Source organism: Myodes glareolus, chromosome 3 (genome assembly GCF_982192425.1).
Source record: "Myodes glareolus chromosome 3, mMyoGla1.1, whole genome shotgun sequence".
NCBI lineage: Eukaryota > Metazoa > Chordata > Mammalia > Rodentia > Cricetidae > Myodes > Myodes glareolus.
In genome coordinates this window covers 77,202,688-77,224,346 of record NC_142028.1, presented here as the reverse complement: position 1 = coordinate 77,224,346, position 21,659 = coordinate 77,202,688, and the positions used below count along the sequence as shown (strand labels likewise).

Below are 21,659 nucleotides of genomic sequence, written 5' to 3'. Positions count from 1 at the left end.
TTCTTGTTTTACAACTGTCAGTAACTCCAATTCCAGTGTATCCAGTGCCCTCCTCAGACCTCCAGAGGCACTGAGCACACTCATGGTACACATGTATGCATGCAAGCAAACACTCATAAACATAAAAGTGGAATCTTATGAAAATAACTTTTCTTTAGTAGGGCATGGTGGCACACGCCTTTAATCCCATCAATGAGGAGGCAGGGGCAGGTGGGTTTCCCTGAGTTCGAGGCCAGCCTTGTCTATAGAACTAGATTTGGGACAACCAAGGTACACAGAAAAAATCATGTCTTGAAAAACCAAGTAATAATGATAAAAATTGTTCAGGTGGAGCTCTGCCTCACCCTCCTCCTCTTAAACCTGCCCAGTCTCAGAAAGCCTGCCAAGTGACGGCTTCTCCCACAAAAATGCCTACAGGGTATTTTTTTTTAACCTAAAGGTATTTAAAGGACCTCCTAAGGAAAGGCCATGTGCTTTCCCCTCCTGGGTTTCCCTCTTTCCTGGGACCACCTGGGAATGCTTTGTTCAGAATAAAACCTGGACTTTAATTCGGTTCGATTTGGACTGGTCTGATTTACTGTACTGGTGGAGTTACCCACTACCAGAGGATGTTTTTACTTATCAATAATAATAGCAATAATTTGTTTAAAAGGCCAGGTGTGGTCACAAACACCTTTAGTCTCAGCACTCCAGAGAGTGTTGGGATCTCTGTGAGTTCGAAGCAGTCTGATTTATATAATGAATTCCAAGACACCAAGGCTATGTAGTGAAATCCTGTCTCAACTATTTTTCATTTTTAAAATTATGTATATGAATGTGTGTCTAAGTATGGATTTGGATCCCCTAGAGCTGGAATTAGAGATAGTTATGAACAGAATGTAGGTGCTAGGAACGAAACTCCAGACCTCTAGAAGAGCAACAATCATTTTAAACTAATGATCCTCCTTCCCAGCAACTAACTTTCCCTTTTTTAGTTAACTGTTAGATCCTTACTTTTCCTTTCCATTTTTTTTCTTTCCATTTTTTAAATTTGTTTTGGTTTTGGTTTGTTTCTTTGTTTTTCTTCTGGTTTTTCGAGACAGGGTTTCTCTGTGTAACAGCCCTGGCATGCCACCACCACCCAGTTTTTAAAATTCTTTGTCGTGTTAAACAAAATGAGATAGCTGAATCAAAAACTTTTAGCTGGGCAGTGGTGGCGCACGCCTTTAATCCCAGCACTTGTGAGGCAGAGGCAGGTGAATCTCTGTGAGTTTGAGCCAGTCTGGTCTATAGAGCTAGTTCCAGAACAGCCAGGTGTGTTACACAGAGAAACACTGTCCTAGGGGGAAAAAATTGTTGTTTTTGTTTTCTTTTTCAAGACAGAGTTTCTCGGTAGAGCCCTGGTTATCCTGGAACTTGCTCTGTAGACCAGGCTGGCCTCAAACTTGGAGATCTGCCTGCCTCTGCCTCCTGAGTCCTGGAACTGAAGATGTGCACTACCATGCCTTTTGTTTTTGAGACAGTCTCATATGATGCTAGCCTCCAATTTTACACAGTCAAGGATAGTCTTGAATCCCAGATTGAATCCAAGAACTAGGGTTATTTCTGAGTGTCACCATACCCAACTTTTCTGGAGTTTTTGACAGGATCTGACACAGCCAGTATGAGATAAAGAATGAGATCTTGCCTCAAAAAGAAAAAGAAAAAAAAGTTACAACAAACTCATTAGGATGTGTTCTAAATCCTAGTACTGGGGAGGTGGATGCATGTCTGTCTCTGGGAGCTTGAGGCCCACAGGTCTACATAGCAAGTTCAGGATGGCTAGAACTACTATAGTGAGGCCTCATCTCAAAAAGAAAGGGAAGAAGGGAAAGAAAATTGGGAGGGCTGATGAAATGGCTAATCGGGCCTGAGAACCCAAGTTCAAACCCCAGGTCCCTTAAGATGGCAGGGGAGAACTAAACTGCCAAAAGTTGTCCTGACCTCCACACCATCCTACCATTAAGCTCCATCTCTGCCCCTGACTTGACAGTCTAAAAATTTCTTAATGTAATAGGAAGCTGTAAAAGTATTTAGAAACATGACCTATGGTGAGGGGAGTATTTTCTGCTTAGACCCTGGGTTCAGTCCCTAAGACCAAAGAACCACCCAACCCTGGTGCAGCTATGGAGATAAATCTTAGTAGTAATAAGAGGGTGGAGAGACGTGGTAGCCCACACTGCTCTAACACAATCCTCCCTCCTCAGTCTCCGAGTGCTGGATATCCAACATACCTGCTTTAAGACTGTTTCCTACAAGAGGGTGGTGGCACAGGCCTTTAATCCTAGTGCTCAGAAGGCAGAGGCAGATGGATCTGTGAGTTCTAGCCCACCCTGGTCTACAGAACGAGTTCCAGGATAGACTTCAAAGCTACAGAGAAATCCTGTCTCAAAAAAAAAACAAAAGAACTGCCGGGTGGTGGTGGCGCACGCCTTTAATCCCAGCACTCGGGAGGTAGAGGCGGGCAGATCTTTGTGAGTTCGAGGCCAGCCTGGTCTATAAGAGCTAGCTCCAGGACAGGCACCAAAGCTACAGAGAAACCCTGTCTCGAAAAACCAAAAAAAAAAAAAAAAAAAACAAAACAAAAAAAAAAAATAAAAGAGAAAGAAAATAATAATGCTTGCCTTTAAGCAAGCTTGTAGGGCATTTTGCTAATTAGTGATTAATATGGGCAGGTGACAACCCATTGTGAGTGGTGTACCCTGGGCAAGTGGTTCTGGCCCGTATGAGGAAGCAAGCTGAGCAAGCCATGGGAGACCCTAGTAAGTCATACCTCTCCATGTCTTCTGACTCATTTCCTGCTTCTAGGTTTCTGCCTTGATTCCTCAGAAATGGAGTATGATCTGAGAGTTGTAACCTGAAAAAAACTCTTTCCTCCCCAAGGTGCTTTTGGTCATAGTGCGTTATGAAAGCAACAGAACCGAAGACAGTTCCCAGTCTCGTTTGAACACTTGGTTCCTAGCTTTTTGGTGCCGCTGTGGAAGATCCTGGGATCTTTAGAAGTGGTGCCTCACTGGAGGAAGTGGGTCACTGGGAAGAGGACCTTGAGCTTTATAGCCAGCTCCATTTACTGTCTAATTAGCAATTCCTAATCTTTCAGATGTGAGCAAGCTGCCTCATTCTCCCATCATCATGCTTGCCACCATGAAACACACCCCTCCTTCCATAAGTTCCTTTGGTCAGAGCACAGTGAAGAGGAACTAATACAGGGATGTGGTGGGTTAAGCGACAACAGCCTCCATAGGCTCAGGTATTTGTTCAAGTTTCTTGTTTGTGGGACTTTTGAAAAGTATTTGGAGGTCTGGTCTTGGAGGTGTCACTAGTAGCGCCTTTGAGGTTTCAAAAGCCCAAATCAGGCCCAGCCTCACTCACTTTCTGCTTCCAACTCTACTACTGCTCCAGCACTATGTCTCCCACCATGATGATCTTGGATTCACCCTGAGACTATAAGCAAGCCACCGATTAAAAGTTTATTTTGAAGTTGCTTTTGCTCTAGTGTCTCTTCACAGCAACAGAACAGAAACGAAGACAGACGCAGATCTTCTCCATTTCTTCATGTTACTTTGCTGCTTTCCATCTGGGTCCAAGTTTCTTCTTCAAAAAATAAATAAATAAATAAATAAAAAATAAGAAGTGTAGGCCAGGCAGTGATAGAAGACGGCTCTCTCCTTCCACCTCCACACGGGATCTAAGGATGAAACTCAGGATGCAGTGGGCACCTCTACTCACTGAACCATACTTCGGAGTGCTTTGTTTGAGACAGTTCTCTAGCTTTAGAATGTTCCTGAAACTTGCTCTGTAGACCAGGCAGGCCTCGAATTCAGAGAGATCCATTTGTCTGTCTCCCGAGTGCTGGGGTTAAAGGTGTGCACCACTACTGCCCAGCTGGAGCATTTTTTTAAATAATTATTTTATTTTCAATTACGTGTATATATCTGTGTATGAGCTTGTAAGTGTACATTGGCCACAGAGTCCAGAGGCATCAGATCCCCCTGGACCTGAAGTTATAGTAATTGTGAGCTACCTGGCATGGGAGTTGGAACTAGAACTCTGGTCCTCTGTGAGAGTAGTATGTGCTCTTAACTGTTAAAATATATCTCTGGCCCTCGCTGGACATTCTGACAGTCTGATTCTTTAAAATTTTTGGGGAGGTCTTATGGAATCTCAGACTGGCCTCAAACTTGACTACTTAAATGTCAAGTACATTTGACTTACAAAATGACCATGAACTTCTGATCTTCCTGGCTCTGCCTGCCTGGTGCTAAGACTACAGGTGTTCAACCACACACTCACTTTATTTGGTGGTGAAGATCAAACTCAGGGTTTCAAACTTGCTAAGCAAGCATTCTACCATTTGAGCCACACTCCCAGCCCCTCTAACACAGCTTCATCAAGCCCTTTATTACCAGGCTCCTCCCAGTCTGGCACTGTCCTCTGCCTCCTTTCACCTCTGTATTCACTTTGTTTCTGTCACACCTGTTTCAGGCTTTTCCCATGCCTTCCAATTCCAAAGCTTTTCCCTAAGCTGTCTAATTTGGAATGTTGTTCTGACTCTCACCTCCTTTAACTAATTAATCTCTATTCATCCTTAAGATCTTGGCTGATTAAATAAGTAGGTTTCTCATGATGCACTTCTTCCAACTATAATTAAACTAATTATGCAATTACTTAAAGTCTGTCTCAGGTAGACCACAGGGACTTGCATACCTTAGTTATATTATATCCCCAGGGATGAGCACTATTCTTAATCCACATGCACTTATACTATCAGTGAAGGAAGAAAAATGCTTTAACTTTGAGGCACCATATGGATAGACTTAGAGCCACTTTGAGTCACCAAAATCCTTCCTAAAATCTATTAGTGACCTCTGATGGAATGATAAGGTACTTACTGTCTTAGGTGACAAGCTTTGGACCTGACACTTGCTTCCTTTGGATAGCCTCTGCACACTCACTATTGTACCCAAGAGAAAAAAAGCAGATCCCCATCTTTCATAATTCTGTAAGCTAAGATCCCTAAACATTTTGGGGGTTCTTCCTAATCCTAAATTTTGACACAGATTGGGGTAGGGAATGATAAAAATTCAAGTTTTGCCTTTTAAACTAGTATATTAATATTACCCAGGCATGGTGGCACACGCCTTTAATCCCAGCACTCAGGAAGCAGAGGCGGGCAGAAGGCTGTGAGTTCGAGGCCAGCCTGGTTTACATAATGAGTTCCAGGACAGCTAAAGATAGACAGAGAAATCCTATCTCAAACAAGTCCCATGCAACAATCCTGAATCTGTGCTGTCCCTGAGGACAACAACTTCCCTCCCAAGCCTAACAAAACAAGTAAGTCAAGTCAAACAAAGCATATGCTCCAATTGCTTTATTTTCTTAGGCGTAGCAGGCAACACTTAGCAGGAGAGCTGAAAGGGAAGCTGGGAAATGACGGCCTCAGTATGGGTCATTAAAGGGATACAGAGGGTGTCCAGCATCTCTGGGGGCCATCTTCCCATCCACCTGAAAAGAGAGACGAACAGATGAATGCATTAGCAAACACTAACATTCCCAAGATCCATGGCATTACCTCCAGTTCTTCTGAAGAATTTTACCTATCTATAGCACTACCACAGCTGACATCAGCAGGACCCAAGCCTCAGTTAATGTTAAATCGACAGTGACTCCACCATCAAACCCACAGCCTGGTACACAGTTAACCTTACCCTTAAGACTTCGTAGTATCAGCTGGAATAATGTGGCTACAATCTGTTTACTTCCTTATATGTAGCAGACTTCAACAAGGTTGAAAATGTTTCCTGAGCTCTTCTCTATTTTTTTTCTAATTTAATGTGGCATGAGGGCAAGTTATCTTTTTTAAATTATTTATTTTTACTTTACCCGTGTTTTGCCTGTATGTATGTCTGTATGAAAGTGTTTGACCCTGGCATTACAGATACAGTTGTGAGCTGCCATGTGGGTACTGGGAATTGAACCTGGGTCCTCTGGAAGAGTAGTCAGTGCTCTTAACCACTGAGCCATCTCTCCAGCCCCCTGAGCTCCTCTCTTATTATTTAACTGAAGAAATTAAATAGGTCACAAGATCATCAGGAAGCAGGACTGAGACTCACATGTTATGTCCATTATACCTGAATCACACTAATTTTCCCCAACTTCAAGAGAATGAGACCACTGAAGCAGAGCTTGGTGTAGCCCAGAACTTGGTAGGCTGAGGCAAGAGAATGGAGTGTAAAATATGCCTGAAAGGAAAGAAAGGGAAACAGAAAGGCAAAGGGAAAGAAAGAGAAATCAGGCAGGAAGAATGGCAGGAGTTCAAAGCCAGCCTGAGCCACATAGTGAGCTGCACAAAAGCAAGAACGACAGTGTTAAGTCCCTGTCTCAAAAAAAAAAAAAAAGGGTGTGTGTGTGGGGATAGGCCTGGTGGCTCACACCTTTAATCTCAGCATTTAGGAGGAGGCAGAGGCAGGCAGACCTCTGAGTTCCAGGCCAGTTAGGGCAATATAGTGAGACACTGTCTCAAAAAAAATTTTTTTTTAAAAAGAGGAAAGGAAGACAGGGAAGGAGGAAGCAAAGAGAAACAAGCAATGCATCTTGAGTAGTAATCCCACCAACATTCTGCCCCTTCTCCAGTCAGCAGGCCTGAAGTCACACCTGGGCCACCACACCCCAAAACTCCTCTTCCCTGTTCCCTGACTCAGGATGGTTACACATCTTTACCGTAATCATGGGCACAATATACCGCCAATTTTTGTTCAGAGCATCTAATTGCTTCATCTCCTCGGGGCTAAAGGTGAAATCAAATACCTGGGGGGACAGAAAAATCAGCCTTGTGAGTGTAGCCTGAGTCTCTCAATACCAGCCTCTTAGCAGGCAGAATCAGAGCGAGATCTCCATCTCTCTCTTTGGTTTTTTCGAGACAAGGTTTCTCTGTGTATCTCTGGCTGTCCTGGGAACTCACTCTAGATAGACCAGGCTGGCCTCAAACTCATATAGCTCTGCCTTCCTCTGCCTCCTTGAGTGCTGGAATTCAAGGTGTGAGATTAAAGAAGACAGAACCTAATGACCAAGTACCTGAATGTTCTGAAGGATACGTGAAGGAGTGACGCTTTTGGGGACGCAGATTACTTTCCGCTGAACCTGCCATCTGGGTGGGGAATGAAAATAAGGAAAATGAATTAGTATTCGAAACATTTTAACCATAATGCATCCCTCCCTCCCTAATTCCTAGACCACCTGAGCCGCATTAGAATAGATGACATGCCTCACAGTAGCCTCACTCCAGACCATATGGCAAAATCCTCAGTCCTACTCAGGCAAATTAAGGGGGAAAAAAAGAGCCCTTTGAGCTGGGTATGGTAGCTCATACCTTTAATCCTAGCACTCTGGAGGCAGAGGCAAGTGGATCTGTAAGTTCTTGGCCAACCTGGTCTAGACCAGGTTCCAGGCCAGCCTGTCTCAAGAAGAACAATTTCCTCAGTCCTTGCCACCCAATCAGGCCTTTCCCCTACCTTAAAAATGTCCCATACCTGAGCAAGATCTGAGCTGGAGATCGGCCATGTTTTTCAGCAAGTGCCAAGACCACTGGATCCTCAAGCAGGACTGGCTCGTTGGGATGGCGCCAAGCACGATCAGAGGATCCCAAGGGGCTATAAGCAGTCACCTCCAAGCCTCGTGCTTGACAGTGGGCAATGAGCTCATTTTGGGCCAGGTATGGATGGCATTCCACCTGAAATGGTGAGCAAACTCTGGTGCAGCAGCCCTCCACTGTGGACCTCTAGCCCCACTGTTTGCACTGCTGGGTTCATGTTCTTCCAGGACTTCAAATCCTTCCTCAACACTTGGACAACTTGCAGTCTCCACTGAGGAGATCCATTACCTGATTACCCATGCTCTGCACACACAACCCACCTCCCATTCTTCTGTGGTAGTGCTCACCTGCAAGACAGCTGGGCGCACAGAGGCCACACTGAGGATATCATCAATCTGCCGACTGTTGAAGTTGGACAAGCCCAGTGCTTTCACCAGCCCCTTTGCCACCAGTGCCTCCAGAGCCTTCCAGGTGTCCTTATAGTGGATAGAGTCATATCGCATGGTCCCATCGGCATTCTTGGGAAAGGGATTGTCTCCCCGCCTGAGTGAAACAGAGCCCCCTAAGTGTCAGCAAAAATGTCGGGCTTCTGCCCTTCCTGCTCATCCAGCTATTCTATGTGCGATACCATAAGACCAAGGGATGAAGTGACATAGAAACAGCAATGCTTTCTCATCCTTCTAGTTTATAACTCAGGTATTACATCTACATGGAAAGCCCATCTTTCCTCTTTTTCATAGGCCTGGATTCTGTATTTTTGGGTCTTTGTTTTGTTTGGTTTGGTTTTTAAAGACAAGGATTCTGTGTAGCACCTGCTGTCCCAGAACTAAATCTATAAACCAGGCTGGCCTCAAAGTCAGAGATCCGCATGCCTCTGCTTCCCAAGTGCTGGGATTAAAGACATTCGACACCATGCCTGGTTCAGAGGCCAAGAGTCTATCTCCTTTTCTCTAGTACACTTCCTTAATGCCATCTTCCTCAGGGGGAGTACTGTACACCTGACAAGAGCATAATGCTGATGCAAGACATCTCATACCCTCTGTTGAGAGACATTTATAGCCAAAATCTTGGGGGACCTACTACAAAAGAACAGCATGTTTCCTGATTGAACAACAGAGTACTAGATAGAGACCACTCATATAAACACACGGTATACACTAAGTGTTCCTTATTATAAACCTAAGCACCTGGCTGCAGAAAAGGAAAGGATGCCATGGTACATAAGCTTGTCGCACAGCTAAGTGTTCTTACCCCGTTCTGCAGCTGTGGATATGATAAATTACTAACACTACACACCCAATCCCCAAATTCCAGAAAAAGTTGCAGAGGCAAGGCTTACTCAAAGGCGTGAGGCCAATGAATCAAATAGAGGTCCAGATACTCCAACTGGAGGTCAGCCAGTGTCTTCCGAAGGGCACCTTCTACATCCTCAGGGTGGTGCTTAGTGTTCCACAGCTTGGATGTCACAAACAGCTCCTCTCGAGGCACTGCCTATGACAGAGGCAGAGCCCGCTGTGAGAAGAACCCTGGGCACCCAGTCTTACTTACCCACACCTATGAGAGAGGAACAGAAGTATGCCCCAGAATGTGACCCAAAACAAAATCATAAACTTAAAACATGAGGTTTTCTTTTGAATGCCATCATGTAATTCTCAAGTATGAACTTTACAGATGACAATGTCAAAAAGTTGAACATGCTGGGAGCTGACGCCAGCTTCCCTCATCCAAGACCAAGTTCCAGCTTCAGCTTTGTTCTCATATCCCGTTTCTTTGTGTTCCCCAATTCTCACCTTGCCTGGTCCCACATTTTCCTTCAGGGCCTCCCCAATCTCAGTCTCGTTGCCATAGACAGCAGCACAATCAATATGACGGTAGCCTACACTAAGAGCATGCTTGACGGCTGCTTTCACCTGCCGGAGGGAAAAGGAGATTTCAGTTACACTAGTCGAAGCGGGTAAGGGGGAAGGATTATATTAAGGCCGCCCATGCAGGTCAGAGGAGAAAGATGAAAAGTGATTCTAGGCTAGGGATATAGCTCGGGTGGTAGACTGCTTGTGTAGCATGTATGAAGTCTTAAATTTGAGCTCTTGAATGAACAGAGTATGCTGGCTTATGCCTGTAAATCTGCACTTAGAAGATAAAGACAGGAGGAACAGAAGTTCAAGCTCAAGTCTGGAGAAATGGCTTTGTAGTTAGGAGCACTGGCTGCTCTTCCAGAAGACCTGGGTGCAGTCTCCAGCATATACAAGGTGAAACACAATTATTTGGTAACTCTGGTTCAGAGGATCAAATGTAGTCTTCTGACCTCTGTGAGCACCAGGTACACACATGGTATACAAACATACACAAAGGCAACATATTCATAAACAAAACATAAAATAAATAAAATCTAAAATTAAAAAAAAAGAAAGAAAGAAAGTTCGCCTCAGTGCCTTTTATCCCAGAAATCAGGACGCAGAAGCAGGCAGATCTCTGTAAGTTTGAGACCAGCCTGGTCTACAGAGCTAGTTCCAGGACAGCCAGGGCTATACAGAGAAATCTTGTCTTGAAAAATGAAACAAAACAAAAATTCAGCTAAAAATCTTTCTTAACTCTTGTCTATACAGTTGACCAAGTAATTTCCCAAGCTTTTGACTATGCTCCCAACTCCAAAATACGCACTTGGGAAAGAGCCAGTTCTCAAAAGCTAAGTGTGTAGGACAGGAGACATAATCACAACACAGGGTGGGAAGTAATATATGGGGATTCAGAGCAAGACTCCAACTCTGCCATAACAATGTGGAGAGATGCAGAGATGCTCTAAGGCTTCAGTACCTCCTGAGTTAGCTAGGGAAACTAAGGATTCATGGTTGTCCTTTCTTTTCTCATCTCTTCCCACTACCCTTAGCCTTACAATAGGGGTTTACTACGGAAAATACAGGGCCCCTCTTGCAAATCTCTCCTACTCTCTGACATAGACTCAAGAAGTTTCCCTCCTCTTCCCAATCCCTCACCTGGCCAGGCTCACTCTTCCATGTCCCCAGACCAATCAGAGGCATCTTCTGTCCAGTGTGCAGGAGGACACAGGAAGCCATCATCTCCTAAAACATAGCAGAAAATAAACGGTGAGGAAGTTAATGCTGCCTTGAGTCTAGCCATCCACTGCTGCAAAACATGGTTCAGAAAAGGGGTAGAGATAGGAGTGGTGCAGGTGCAGGGAGCAAATACCTTGTGATATATGAGCCTATGAGCAGAGACAGAGACAAGGTACTTGAAATCAACCAAATCCAGTAGCTCCTGGACAAACACTAACCACACTACTCACTTGGCTGGCCTTCACACAGCATTCAAAGGCTCCAGTTTCTGAGAGTGAAAGAATAGCTCAGTGGTATAGCACCTAGCAACACCCACATAACAAAAACCCAGCCTAGAGATATGGTCTGTAATCCCAGCACTCAGGAAACAGGGTAGAGGATCAAAAGTTCCAAGCCAACTTGTTTCAAGAAATCAAAACCTTTTCCCAGCATTCAGTGACTTTTAGGCCAGTCAGGGCTGTTGAAAATCAAAAAACCAAAACCAAAAACTAGACCAAAACAAAAACAAGTTTCAATAAAAGCAAAGCCCCAGACAAATAAGCTAGGTTTTAAGCAGTGCAGGGTCTTCGAGGTTCTTATGAGACAGAGTTCCACAGCAGAGCAGGCCCAGGAAAGGGTGGCTCCACTGGGGATGAATGTTCCCCAGCAGGAACATTTCAACATCAGAAATGAAATTTTGTATTGTTTTGTTTTTCAAGACAGGGTTTCTCTATGTAGCTTTGGAGCCTGTCCTGGCACTAGCTCTGTAGACCAGGCTGGCCTCAAACTCATAGAGATCCTCCTGCTTCTTCCTCCAGAGAGCTGGGATTCTGGGATTAAAGGCGTGCGCCACCATAGCCCAGTAGAAATGGAAACTTTTAACACAGACAGATTCTGAATTCCTCCCACACATGACTGGCCAAGCTCAGAGGCTTGAGTGGGCTCATTCAAGCAAAGTGTACTACTTACCATTCTTCAGATGAGAAAACAGAATCGGAAAAGTAAACGTACTCGTACCATATAGACAGCAACATGGACGAATTAAAGATATAAGGAAAAGCTTCAAAAGAGACAGGCAAACAGATCTATACAAAATATATCTTGCTAAGCATAGTGGCACATGCCTTTAATTCCAGCACTCAGGAGACAGAAACAGGCGGATCTCTGTTTCTGTAGAGGCCAGCCTGGTCTACAGACTGAGTTCCAGGACAGACTCCAAAGCTACAGAGAAACCGTGTCTCGAAAAACCAAAAACCAAAATCAAAACCAAAACCAAAAAAACCCAAACAAACAAACAAACAAAAACAACAACTAAAAAAGTTTGGATATGGGGCTGGAGAGATGGCTCAGAGGTTAAGATCACTGACTGCTCTTCCAAAGGTCCTGAGTTCAATTCCCAGCAACCACATGATGGCTCACAACCATCTGTAATGAGATCTGGTGCCCTCTTCTGGTGTGTGTGTGTGTGTGTGTGTGTGTGTGTGTGTGTGTAATAAAATAACGAAATTTAAAAAAAAAAAGTTTGGATATGGCCTGGAGAGATGGCTCAGAGGTTAAGATCACTGACTGCTCTTCCAAAGGTCCTGAGTTCAATTCCCAGCAACCACATGATGGCTCACAACCATCTGTAATGAGATCTGATGCCCTCTTCTGGCCTGCAGGTGTACAGGCAGGCAGAACACTGTATACATAATAAATAACAAAGAAAATATTTAAAAAAAAATGTTTGGATAGTGACTAGAAAAATGGCTCAGAGGTTACAAACACTGGTTGCTTTTCAAGAGGACCCAAATTGGATTGTCAGCATCAACATCACCAGTAATTCCAGACACGTCTTCTTCTGGCCTTCTCAGGCATTGCATGTACACGGTACCCAGACATACATAGAGACAACATACCCATACACATAAAACAATAAAATGAAACTTTTGGAAAAACAGAATGGCTGGGTGGTGGTGGTGCATGCCTTTAATCCCAGCACTCGGGAGGCAGAGGCAGGCGAATTTCTGTGAGTTCAAGGCCAGCCTGGTCTATAAGAGCTAGTTTCAGGACAGGCTCTAAAACTACAGCAAGACCTTGTCTCAAAAAACAAATAAACAAACAAAAAAAACAAAAAAAAACACCCCAAAACAAACAAACAAACAAAAAAAAACCCAGAATATACTGGAGAGTTGAGTGGATAAATGACCTGATAACCAAGTTTGATCTCAAGGACTCACATGGCAGTGGAGGAATGCTGACCCCAGCTGACCCCACAAGTGGTCCCCCGACACTCATGCAAATAAATGGAATAACAACAACAAAATGAATGTGCTCATGTAATCTCCGAATTAAAGAAACTGAGACAGCAGGATCACTGTGAGTTCAAGACCAGACTGAGAGACCTGGCAAGACTCTGTCTCAAAATAAAACTGAAAAGGGGAAGCTGGAGAGATGACTCAGTTCGTGAAGTACTTGCCACTCAAACACGAGAACCATAATTCAAGCCTAGCACCACATAAAAGCCAGGTATGGCCAGGGTGGGCGGTGCACACCTTTAATCCCAGTATCTGGAAGGCAGAGGCAGGTGGATCTCCATGAGTTCAAAGCCAGCCTGGTCTACAGAGTGAGTTTCAGGACAACCAGAGAGACCCTGTGGGGGGGAGGGAGGGGGAGCCAGGCATGATGTCACCTCCATTCACATTTGTAAGCATATTTTATATATGTGTTTAACACAAACACGTATACAAAATCAATCAATAAGCCTGGTCTACAAGAGCTAGTTCCATGATAGCTAGGGGTGTTACACAGAGAAAACTTGTCTCAAAAATAAAATAATAATAATAAATAAAATAACACCTTTAATCCCAGCACTCGGGAGGCAGAGGCAGGAGGATCTCTGAGTTCGAGGCCAGCCTGGTCTACAAGAGCTAGTTCCAGGACAAACTACAAAGCTACAAAGAAACCCTGTCTCAAAAAACCAAAAATAAATAAATAAATACATACATACATACCATACATACATACATAAAATAAAAAATAAAATTAATCAATAAATCTCTCTCTCTCAGGCTGTCCTGAAACTCACTTTGCAGACCAAGCTAGTAAATAAATCTCTCTATTTTTAAAAGATTTATTTATTCATTATGTATACAATGTTCTGTCTGCATGTGTGCCTGCAGGCCAGAAGAGGGCACCAGATCTTAACAGGTGGTTGTGAGCTACCATGTGGTTGCTGGGAATTGAACTCAGGATCTCTGGAAAAGCAGGCAGTGTTCCTAAGGGCTGAGCCATGTCTCCAGCCCCAAAATAAATCTTAAAAAAAAAAAAATTGAAAGGGGCTAAAACTATAGCCCTATGATAAAAGTGCATACCTGGCTGCTCAGGATCCTATGTTTACCACAAAAAAACAAAAACAAAAAACAAAAAAACAGAGAAATGTGCTAGTCTTTCTCAAGAGTCAAAGGCAAAAAGTCTTTCCTACAAGAAGAAACTATAAACAAACAACTTCAACACAGCACAAAAGTAGGGAAGCATAAATCTAAGAATTTTCAACAGATCAAAACCAGGCAATTAGATTAGTGCATGTGTCCACAAGCTGGGAGTGTAGCTCCCAGGGCCATATAAACCATAGTTGTATAAATTTGTAATCCCGGTACTCTGGGGTAAAAGCAAAGGGCTGAGAAATTCAAGGTTATCCTTTGCTACAAAGCGGGAGGCCAACATGGGTTATACGAGACCTCATCTACGAAGAGAGAGAAAAGGCTGGTTGTGGTGGCGCAGGCCTTTGATCCCAGTGCTTGGGAAGCTGAGGCAGAAGGATCTGAGTTTGATGTCAGTCTGATCTACATAGTGAGTTACAGTACAACTAGAAACACAGTGAGACTATAAATAAATAAATAAACAAATAAATGAGAAAAAAAAAGGTCAAAGTCAAATAACACAAAACTGTTCAGTCAGCCAATGTGGATATTCAACGCAGGAACACATTTAAACAGGCTTCCTAACACCCTTGTCATTATGGCCTGGTGGGAGAATCAGATAGCATTACAGTGTGATGAGCTTTGGCCAAATTCTGCACAAAGGCTACACATGGATAGCGGCAAAGACTGACCCACCTAGGACTGGAGGTGATACTGAAGCCCAGCTGAGGCAAGTGAAGTCAAGCAAAGCAGAGCAAGCCTGTAACCCAAACATTTGGGAGGTAGGGGCAGGAGGATCAGGAGTTGATTTATATGCATCCCCCACTACATATTGAATCTGAAGCCAGCTTGGGCCACAGGAGACCCTGCTTGCAAAGAAAAAAGAATAGGTGTGGTTAGTCCCAGTACTCAGGAGGAGAGGAAGGAGAATCTCTGAGTTTGAGGCCAGGCATGGTCAACATAGAGAGACCCTGCTTCAAACAAAACAAGTAAACAGGTGGAGCAAATCTGTAATCTTAGCCATTTGGAGGATGAGGCAGGAGGATTGCAAGTTCAGCAGTTAAGAGTATTGACTGCTCTTCCAGAGGACCGGGGTTCAATTCCCAGAACCTACAAGGCAGCTCACAACTGTCTGTAACTCCAAGATATGACACATTCACACAGACACACAGGAAGGCAAAATACCAAGGCAAATAAAATAAAAATAAATTATTTAAAAAAAAAAAAGGAAAAAGAGTCTGGGGACAAAATGATAAACCAACCACTGCCTCCTTAGATTTGAAAGTCACCTTACAGTAAAGACAAAATAGATTCGCTCCTGTTCATAATTAATTCTGTTCCTCAGGACTGGGCTATGCCCCACCTCACCTACAGATGGTACTGTACTGCCTATTACAGGAAATGGCAACCATGTCTTTATTTCAAAAGGCTGTTATAACTACCTGGTTATGTTCTGTTTCTGAAACCCCACCGATTTCCCTGCCAAATCCCCCATCTGAAACCCCTTACCCCTGAGCTATAAAAATCTTATCTTCCCCACATCCAATGTTGATCTCTTGAACTTCACCTTAGGGGGAGGTAGCCTGTGTATACAAATAAATTATTAGTATATAAATTAATTAAAATATAAATTAATTGATTGCTATAATTAATTTGGCCATGGTGATTTGGGTTGATGGTCTTTCGCCTCACATTTTCAGAATTAACAACACTTCAGTGGTGGAATACAGACCTAACATGCTTGGGACCCTGAATTCGGTGCTCAGTGAGGAGAGTGAACAGGAGTTATCAAAAAGAGAAGGGAGAGGGAATATTTACTCCAATGAAGTAGAAATAACCTTTCCCCTTGATCTCAGCAGTACCTGTCAGTAACATCTTTAGAAATATGAACTTTGTTCCCAAATTTTGAAAGATGCATGGAAGGCAGGTAATAATACAAGTTGTGAGCAAACAGACACACCAAAATTGTCTTTCCTAGTATCTGGCTGAAAGAATTTTATAACCTAGTAAAACCTGAATATAAAAGCCATTCTTTCTGCTAAACCGACAACAAAACCTGTCAATCCAGGCAGCAAGCCAAACTGTCGAGTGCAATGATCTTCGTAACCATGGACTTCCTAGGGATCAAGCAAGCGGCTCTATGGCTAAGTTCCTGCAGGGGCTTCACATTAAACAATAACCTGTTTACTTTCCCCAGGTTTCTCCCACCACGTGAGAAGGCTCTGAAATTACAAGGGTGGAGACTGAACAAAGCCTTAGCTTACCGGGAACATGGAAGAAACCTTAATCTTGCTTCTTCATTCTTTCTGCACCAAAGGAGTGGAATAAAGGGCAGAAGAACAAAGATCCGTAAAGAACAAGAACTTCCGAGAAGGGGACTGAAGGGCCACGGCAGAAGACAGATTTCCATCAGGACAGAAGTAACCCTCCACTGGCCTGTGATTTTCCAGCAGTCTGCTTTAGGCACAAACAGCTTTCTAGAATAGCCTAGTAGAGTTGTTGACAAGACAGAAAGTGTTTCCCGACTCTGAGGATGTTTCCCATGCGTCCCCCAATGCCAGTGTCCTTTGACTTTGTCCCCATCCTCTTTCTTTGGTCAAATTTGTGATTTCTGTGACCATCTAAAAGTCCGACTTTCCCTACACCAGTTGAGTGTGTTACTTCTGGGCCTTTCTGCCTGCATGATTCACAGGTGCCTGGGGATGCAGAACAGTTCAGGATCTAGAGTTGCACAAGCCTGGGTTTGAATCTCGCTCCACTATGTCAAGAGATACTACATCTAAAGCAGCATGCACAATGCTTACTCATTCTCTTCTTTCTGTATACTCTAACTCACCAAAGACCCAAAGCCAGAGATAGCAAGGAATAAAACAAGCCAAACAACATGTTCACAGTATTATTTATGTAACTCTTTAAAAAGTTATCTGCCAGGCAATAGTGGCACATGCCTTTAATCCCAGCACTCAGGAGGCAGAGACAGGTGGATTTCTGTGAGTTCGAGGCCAGCCTAGTCTACAGAGTCAGTTCCAGGACAGCTGGAGCTGTTACACAGAGAAAGTCTGTCTCAAAAACAAACAAACAACAAAAAGGTTATTTAATGTGCAAGCCCAACAATCTGAGTTCAATCCTCGGTATCCATCCATAGTAGAAGTTACCTAAAGTTACCCTCTAACCTCCACACCCACTCATAGAGCAATAACAAGGTATTTTTAAAAATAAAATAGCCGGGCGGTGGTGGCACGCGCGTTTAATCCCAGTACTCGAGAGGCAGAGGCAGGCGGATCTTTCTGAGTTTGAGGCCAGCCTGGTCTACAAGAGCTAGTTCCAGGACAGATTCTAAAGCTACAGAGAAACCCTGTCTCGAAAAACCAAATAAATAAATAAATAAATTTTTTAGAGTCATTTAAGGGGGCTTTATCTTCTCCTGCACATCTAAGAATCCTCCTTGGAAATCATCCTAAGTAAGTAATATCGATCCAGATTTGTTCTATTTGCAGCATTCTATTAGGTCACTGCCTGGCAGCACATGCCTTTAATCACAGCACTTGGGGGGAGGGGGAGGGAAGAGGCAGATCTCTGAGTTCAAGGCCAGCCTGGTCTAGAGAGTGAGTCCAAGGGCAGACAACAAAGAAACCCTGTCTTGAAAAACAAACAAAAAAATCCTGTTAGAAGCTGGTAAGGCAGACGAGGGGCATGGACTGACACACAAAAATAATAATAATAATAATAATAATAATAATAAATAAAAAAAAAACAAGCCCAAAATCTCTAACTCTCTAAAAATATATACTTCCTGAGTTAGGTGTGCAGGTGACAAACTTCCTAGGTGTGCACGTGCACATCTGAGCCTACAAAAGGCAAGATGATTCCACAAGTTCACGTAACATACTAAGGCCCTGTCTCAAAAACACCAAAAGTAAATAAATATAAAATAAATATATACATTTCCTGAATGAATTCTTTCCTAGTGTATTTACACCAGCCACCACTGTCCCTGCCCTAGTTGTGACCACTACCTTCCCTTGCCTAAACCGGGCACTACTTTTAATTTGGACTTGTTCAAAATCCATAAACCCAATCCAATCACGTGAGTCCTTAGCTCATACTGTTCAGCAATTCTCCCCAGACTAAAGTCCAGAGTCCTTGAAAACTGGCTCCCACATTCCTCATTCCCCCAACTCTTCATTTCAGACTCTGTCCTGGCCTCTGCACTCTTTCCCCAAACTTCACACTTGCCTAGCTGTTACTCACCATTGACCTAGCACCCCTGAAACTTCTCATCACCTTTGCACGATTGTTGTGAGAGAAAAGAGAAAGAGACAATGTGTGTGTACTTATGGATTGTACATCTCACTGCATCTTTTTGTCCACACTGAGGTGTCTCCCGACCTGGGCCATTTATCTGAATCCCTTACCATGTACAAAGTTAATGGAGGAGAGATCTTGAACACTGGGGCTTTTCTTTTGGATTTAGTTTGGTTTTTCCAGATGCAACCTCAAGTAGCCCAGGATAGTCTTAAATTCTCTGTAGACAAGAATGACCCTGAGTTCTGATTTTCATTCAAAGTGCTGTTTTTATAGGCATGAGAAACCACGCCATGCAAGCTAGACAGCTCAGCTTACTGGAGAGGCATCTAAGGAAATCACTAAGTCCATCATTTTCATTTCTTCTTGGAAAAACAAAACAGAAGTCGTGTGTGTGTGTGTGTGTGTGTGTGTGTGTGTGTAGAGAATGAACTCAAGGTCTTACACGGATAAATTCTACAATTCTACCGCTAAACTATACCCATGGGTTTTGTTTTGTTTTTTGTTGGTTTTTTTTTTTAATTTTGAAACAGGGTTTCTCTGTATAGCCCTGCTATATTAAAACTCGATTTGCAGACCAGGCTGGTCTCAAACTCACAGAGATCGGCCTGCCTCTACCTCCTGAGTATTGGGATTAAAGCTGTGTTGTACAACCACCGCCCATCCACCTGCTAGTATTTTACTAATCTGGCAAGTATTTGAAAAAAAAAAAAAAAGTTCTGGGCTGGAGGTGTAGTTTGGCTGGTAAAGTGCTTGTCCTGGGGTTTGATCCCCAGCACTTCATAAAGGTGACAAACTCCAACAATTCCAGCAATCACAAGGTGGAGGAGGCATTAAGACCAGGGAGCCAAGGTCAACTTCGGCTATGTATCACAAGTTCAAGGCAAGACTAAGATACAAGAAACCCTGTCTTGGGGGTTGGAGAGATGGCTAGGCTGCTTAACTCTTGTTTCTCTCACAGACCACCTGGGTTTGATTCCCAGAACCCAAATATCAGCTATCAACCCTCAATAACTTCTGTTTCAGGGGATCCATTGCCTCCTTCTGACCTCCATGGGCACGAGGGACCCACATGGAGCATACATAAATACAGACAAAACATTAATAGGCATAAAATAAATCAATCTTTAGAAAACATTCTTGAGACTCTGAAAAAAAAATACATATAAATAATAAACAATTCCACCGTGCCAGAAAGGATCATGCTGAAATTAAACCTGTATTACAAATGGAAAAAGTGGAACCTTGGAAAAGGAACAGGCCTGATCAGAACATAGGGAGATCCTGCAGTGCTGACTATGTACAGTCTAAATGGTAGAGTCCATTAGTAGTAGCCTCGATGATGTGAAGGTTCGGGTATTTTCACTTTAAAAAAAGCTACGCAGCAACAGGATGTATTTTCACTTTAAAAAAAGCTACGCAGCAACAGGATATATAACGTCCAAGTTTTCTCAAACCTAAGGCGATGGCTTAATCAAGCTAATTTCTCGCTCCCATTTCCGCCACTTGCTAGAAACATGCCTGCATCTCCATTAGGAATGGCCGAGACTCCAGAAATGTCGTGCAGATGAGAAAACCGAGAGGGGGCAACTAAAATTTACAAATTCAAAGGTTTACCCCAGTTCTCGCTATAGTACCCATGCTCCTGCTCATTCCACCTCTAGGGAAACAGAGGTTGAGAGAAACAAGACGTTATCTGAGAACACACAGAATAGGAGGAAGAGCTCAAATCCGCAACGAAACCTCATTGTCTAAACGTCGACGCTCTCCGCTCAAGCCCGGGGCGGAAGCCGCGGCACGGAAAGGCCCAGCTTCTTCCTTGAGGGAAGGGGACTTGGGGGAGGAAGGGAAGGGGCCAGCAGTAGGTAGAACTCACCTTGGCAGTGAGCGCAGGCTGTGGAGAAGACAATGTGGCTAGAATTGAGCTCAGCACTCCAGTACTGAGCCGGCAGGCCTCTGCTTAAGTCTGGAAGTGAAGAGGAAGCCCCACCCCAAGGAGGAGCAAGGCCCCGGTTTCCAGAATCACGCGCAGGACGGAGTAGACCCCCGCTGTCCTGCGAAGAAGAGGGGGTAGAAGCCAGAGCAGGGACTTTGCACATCCCTCCCCTGGAAAGCGCTCACTCGACTCGAAAGCGAGCTCCTGGACGGGCCGGGGTCCTCAAACTGTGCATGCGCACAGGCGACGTGGACGGTCCTGGGCGCTGGCCGCGCCTCCAACCGTCCCACAATGCACTGCGCAGGCACCTCTCTAGGCCTGGATTCCTGTACTTCCTGTAGAATAAGCGCCTCTGTGGTACCTGGTGGATTATTCGGGCCTCACATTCCTCCGAGGGTTGGCCGGCTTCTCAGAGCCGCCTAAACACAAAGTTTGACCAGAACACTGACAATCTGGCCTCTGCAGACGGCATTCTAGAAAGTTATTGATCTCCCAGTCAATACTTGCACTAGCACTGTGCTAAAGACTTAGTAAATATGCGCTGGGGATGTAACTAAATTACTACAGTGCTTGCTTAGTATAAAGTCCTGGGTTCAAATCCCAGCACTGCATAAAATTGGTTGTTGATCCCAGCACTTGGGAGGTGGAGGCAAGGAGGATCAGAAGTTTAAGTTGCTGAGAATGTAGTTCAGTTGATAAAGAGTCCCTGGGTTCAAACCTCAGCTCTGCATGGTGGCACGTACTTCCGTCTGGTCTCTCGGGAGGTGAGGGCAGGAAGATTAAGACTTCAAGGCCATCCTCTCCTACCTACCTAATGAATTTGAGGCCAACCTGGGATACATAAGACCTTGTTTAAAAAAAAAAAAATTAGGAATGCAAAGAAGCCATCCTCTGCCATGCCGGGGAATGGAGGTGAGCAGAATCAGAAGGTTCAAAGTTTTTTGCTTCCTACACAGTGAGTTTGAGGCCAGCCTGAGACTCATGATTCCCTATCTAAATGGAAATACTTGGAACTGGAGAGATGGCCAAGGGTGCGGGGAGGGTGTAGAACTCTTGCCGCTTTTTCGGAAAACCCAAGTTCAGTTCCCAGCACTCATGTCAGGAGTCTCACAACGGTCTGTAACTCCAGCTCTAGGGGATTTAACACGCTTCTGGCCTCCATGAACACCTGCATGCAGGTGACACACATACAGATAAATAAAAATAATTCATAAATAGAATTTCATTGAATCATGATATACAACTCTAGGCATTTTATTTGCTAGGGGATTGATTTATGTTTGTTGGATTTGGGGGGTTTTTTTGATGTTGTTTGTGAAACAGGGTCTCACTATGTGGCTCTGGCTGTCCTGGAA

The 21,659-nt window shown here is 44.0% G+C and overlaps 1 protein-coding gene across 3 annotated transcripts; it reads right to left on the bottom strand.

The window, feature by feature from the left end:
• Positions 1-5,374: 5,374 nt before the first annotated feature.
• On the bottom strand, positions 5,375-20,570 carry Akr1a1 (aldo-keto reductase family 1 member A1). 3 transcript variants are annotated; one of them, XM_048443976.3, is made up of 10 exons: positions 20,245-20,570; positions 10,603-10,689; positions 9,400-9,519; positions 8,949-9,100; positions 7,957-8,152; positions 7,548-7,747; positions 7,093-7,165; positions 6,739-6,825; positions 6,150-6,260; positions 5,375-5,523 (listed from the first exon to the last, which is right to left on the bottom strand). In XM_048443976.3, exons 2-10 carry the CDS (start codon positions 10,684-10,686, stop codon positions 5,458-5,460), a joined length of 1,089 nt encoding a protein of 362 aa, XP_048299933.1. In that variant the 5' UTR covers positions 10,687-10,689; positions 20,245-20,570; the 3' UTR covers positions 5,375-5,457. The 3 variants fall into 3 exon arrangements, with proteins under 3 accessions (XP_048299933.1, XP_085542598.1, XP_048299934.1); XM_085686472.2 differs by having other exon boundaries at positions 6,132-6,260; positions 20,245-20,569; XM_048443977.3 differs by lacking the exon at positions 6,150-6,260 and having other exon boundaries at positions 20,245-20,567.
• Positions 20,571-21,659: the final 1,089 nt, after the last annotated feature.

What these genes read in the sequence shown, in the direction of transcription:
- Akr1a1 (XM_048443976.3), bottom strand. Translation starts at nt 10,686, where the DNA reads ATGATGGCTTCCTGTGTCCTCCTGCACACTGGACAGAAGATGCCTCTG. An exon ending in AAAATGTGGGACCAGGCAAG is followed by an intron (nt 9,101 to 9,399) that starts GTGAGAATTGGG and finishes CCTCTGTCATAG; the next exon opens with GCAGTGCCTCGAGAGGAGCT. An exon ending in ATATTGTGCCCATGATTACG is followed by an intron (nt 6,261 to 6,738) that starts GTAAAGATGTGT and finishes CTTTCCTTTCAG; the next exon opens with GCATATTTTACACTCCATTC.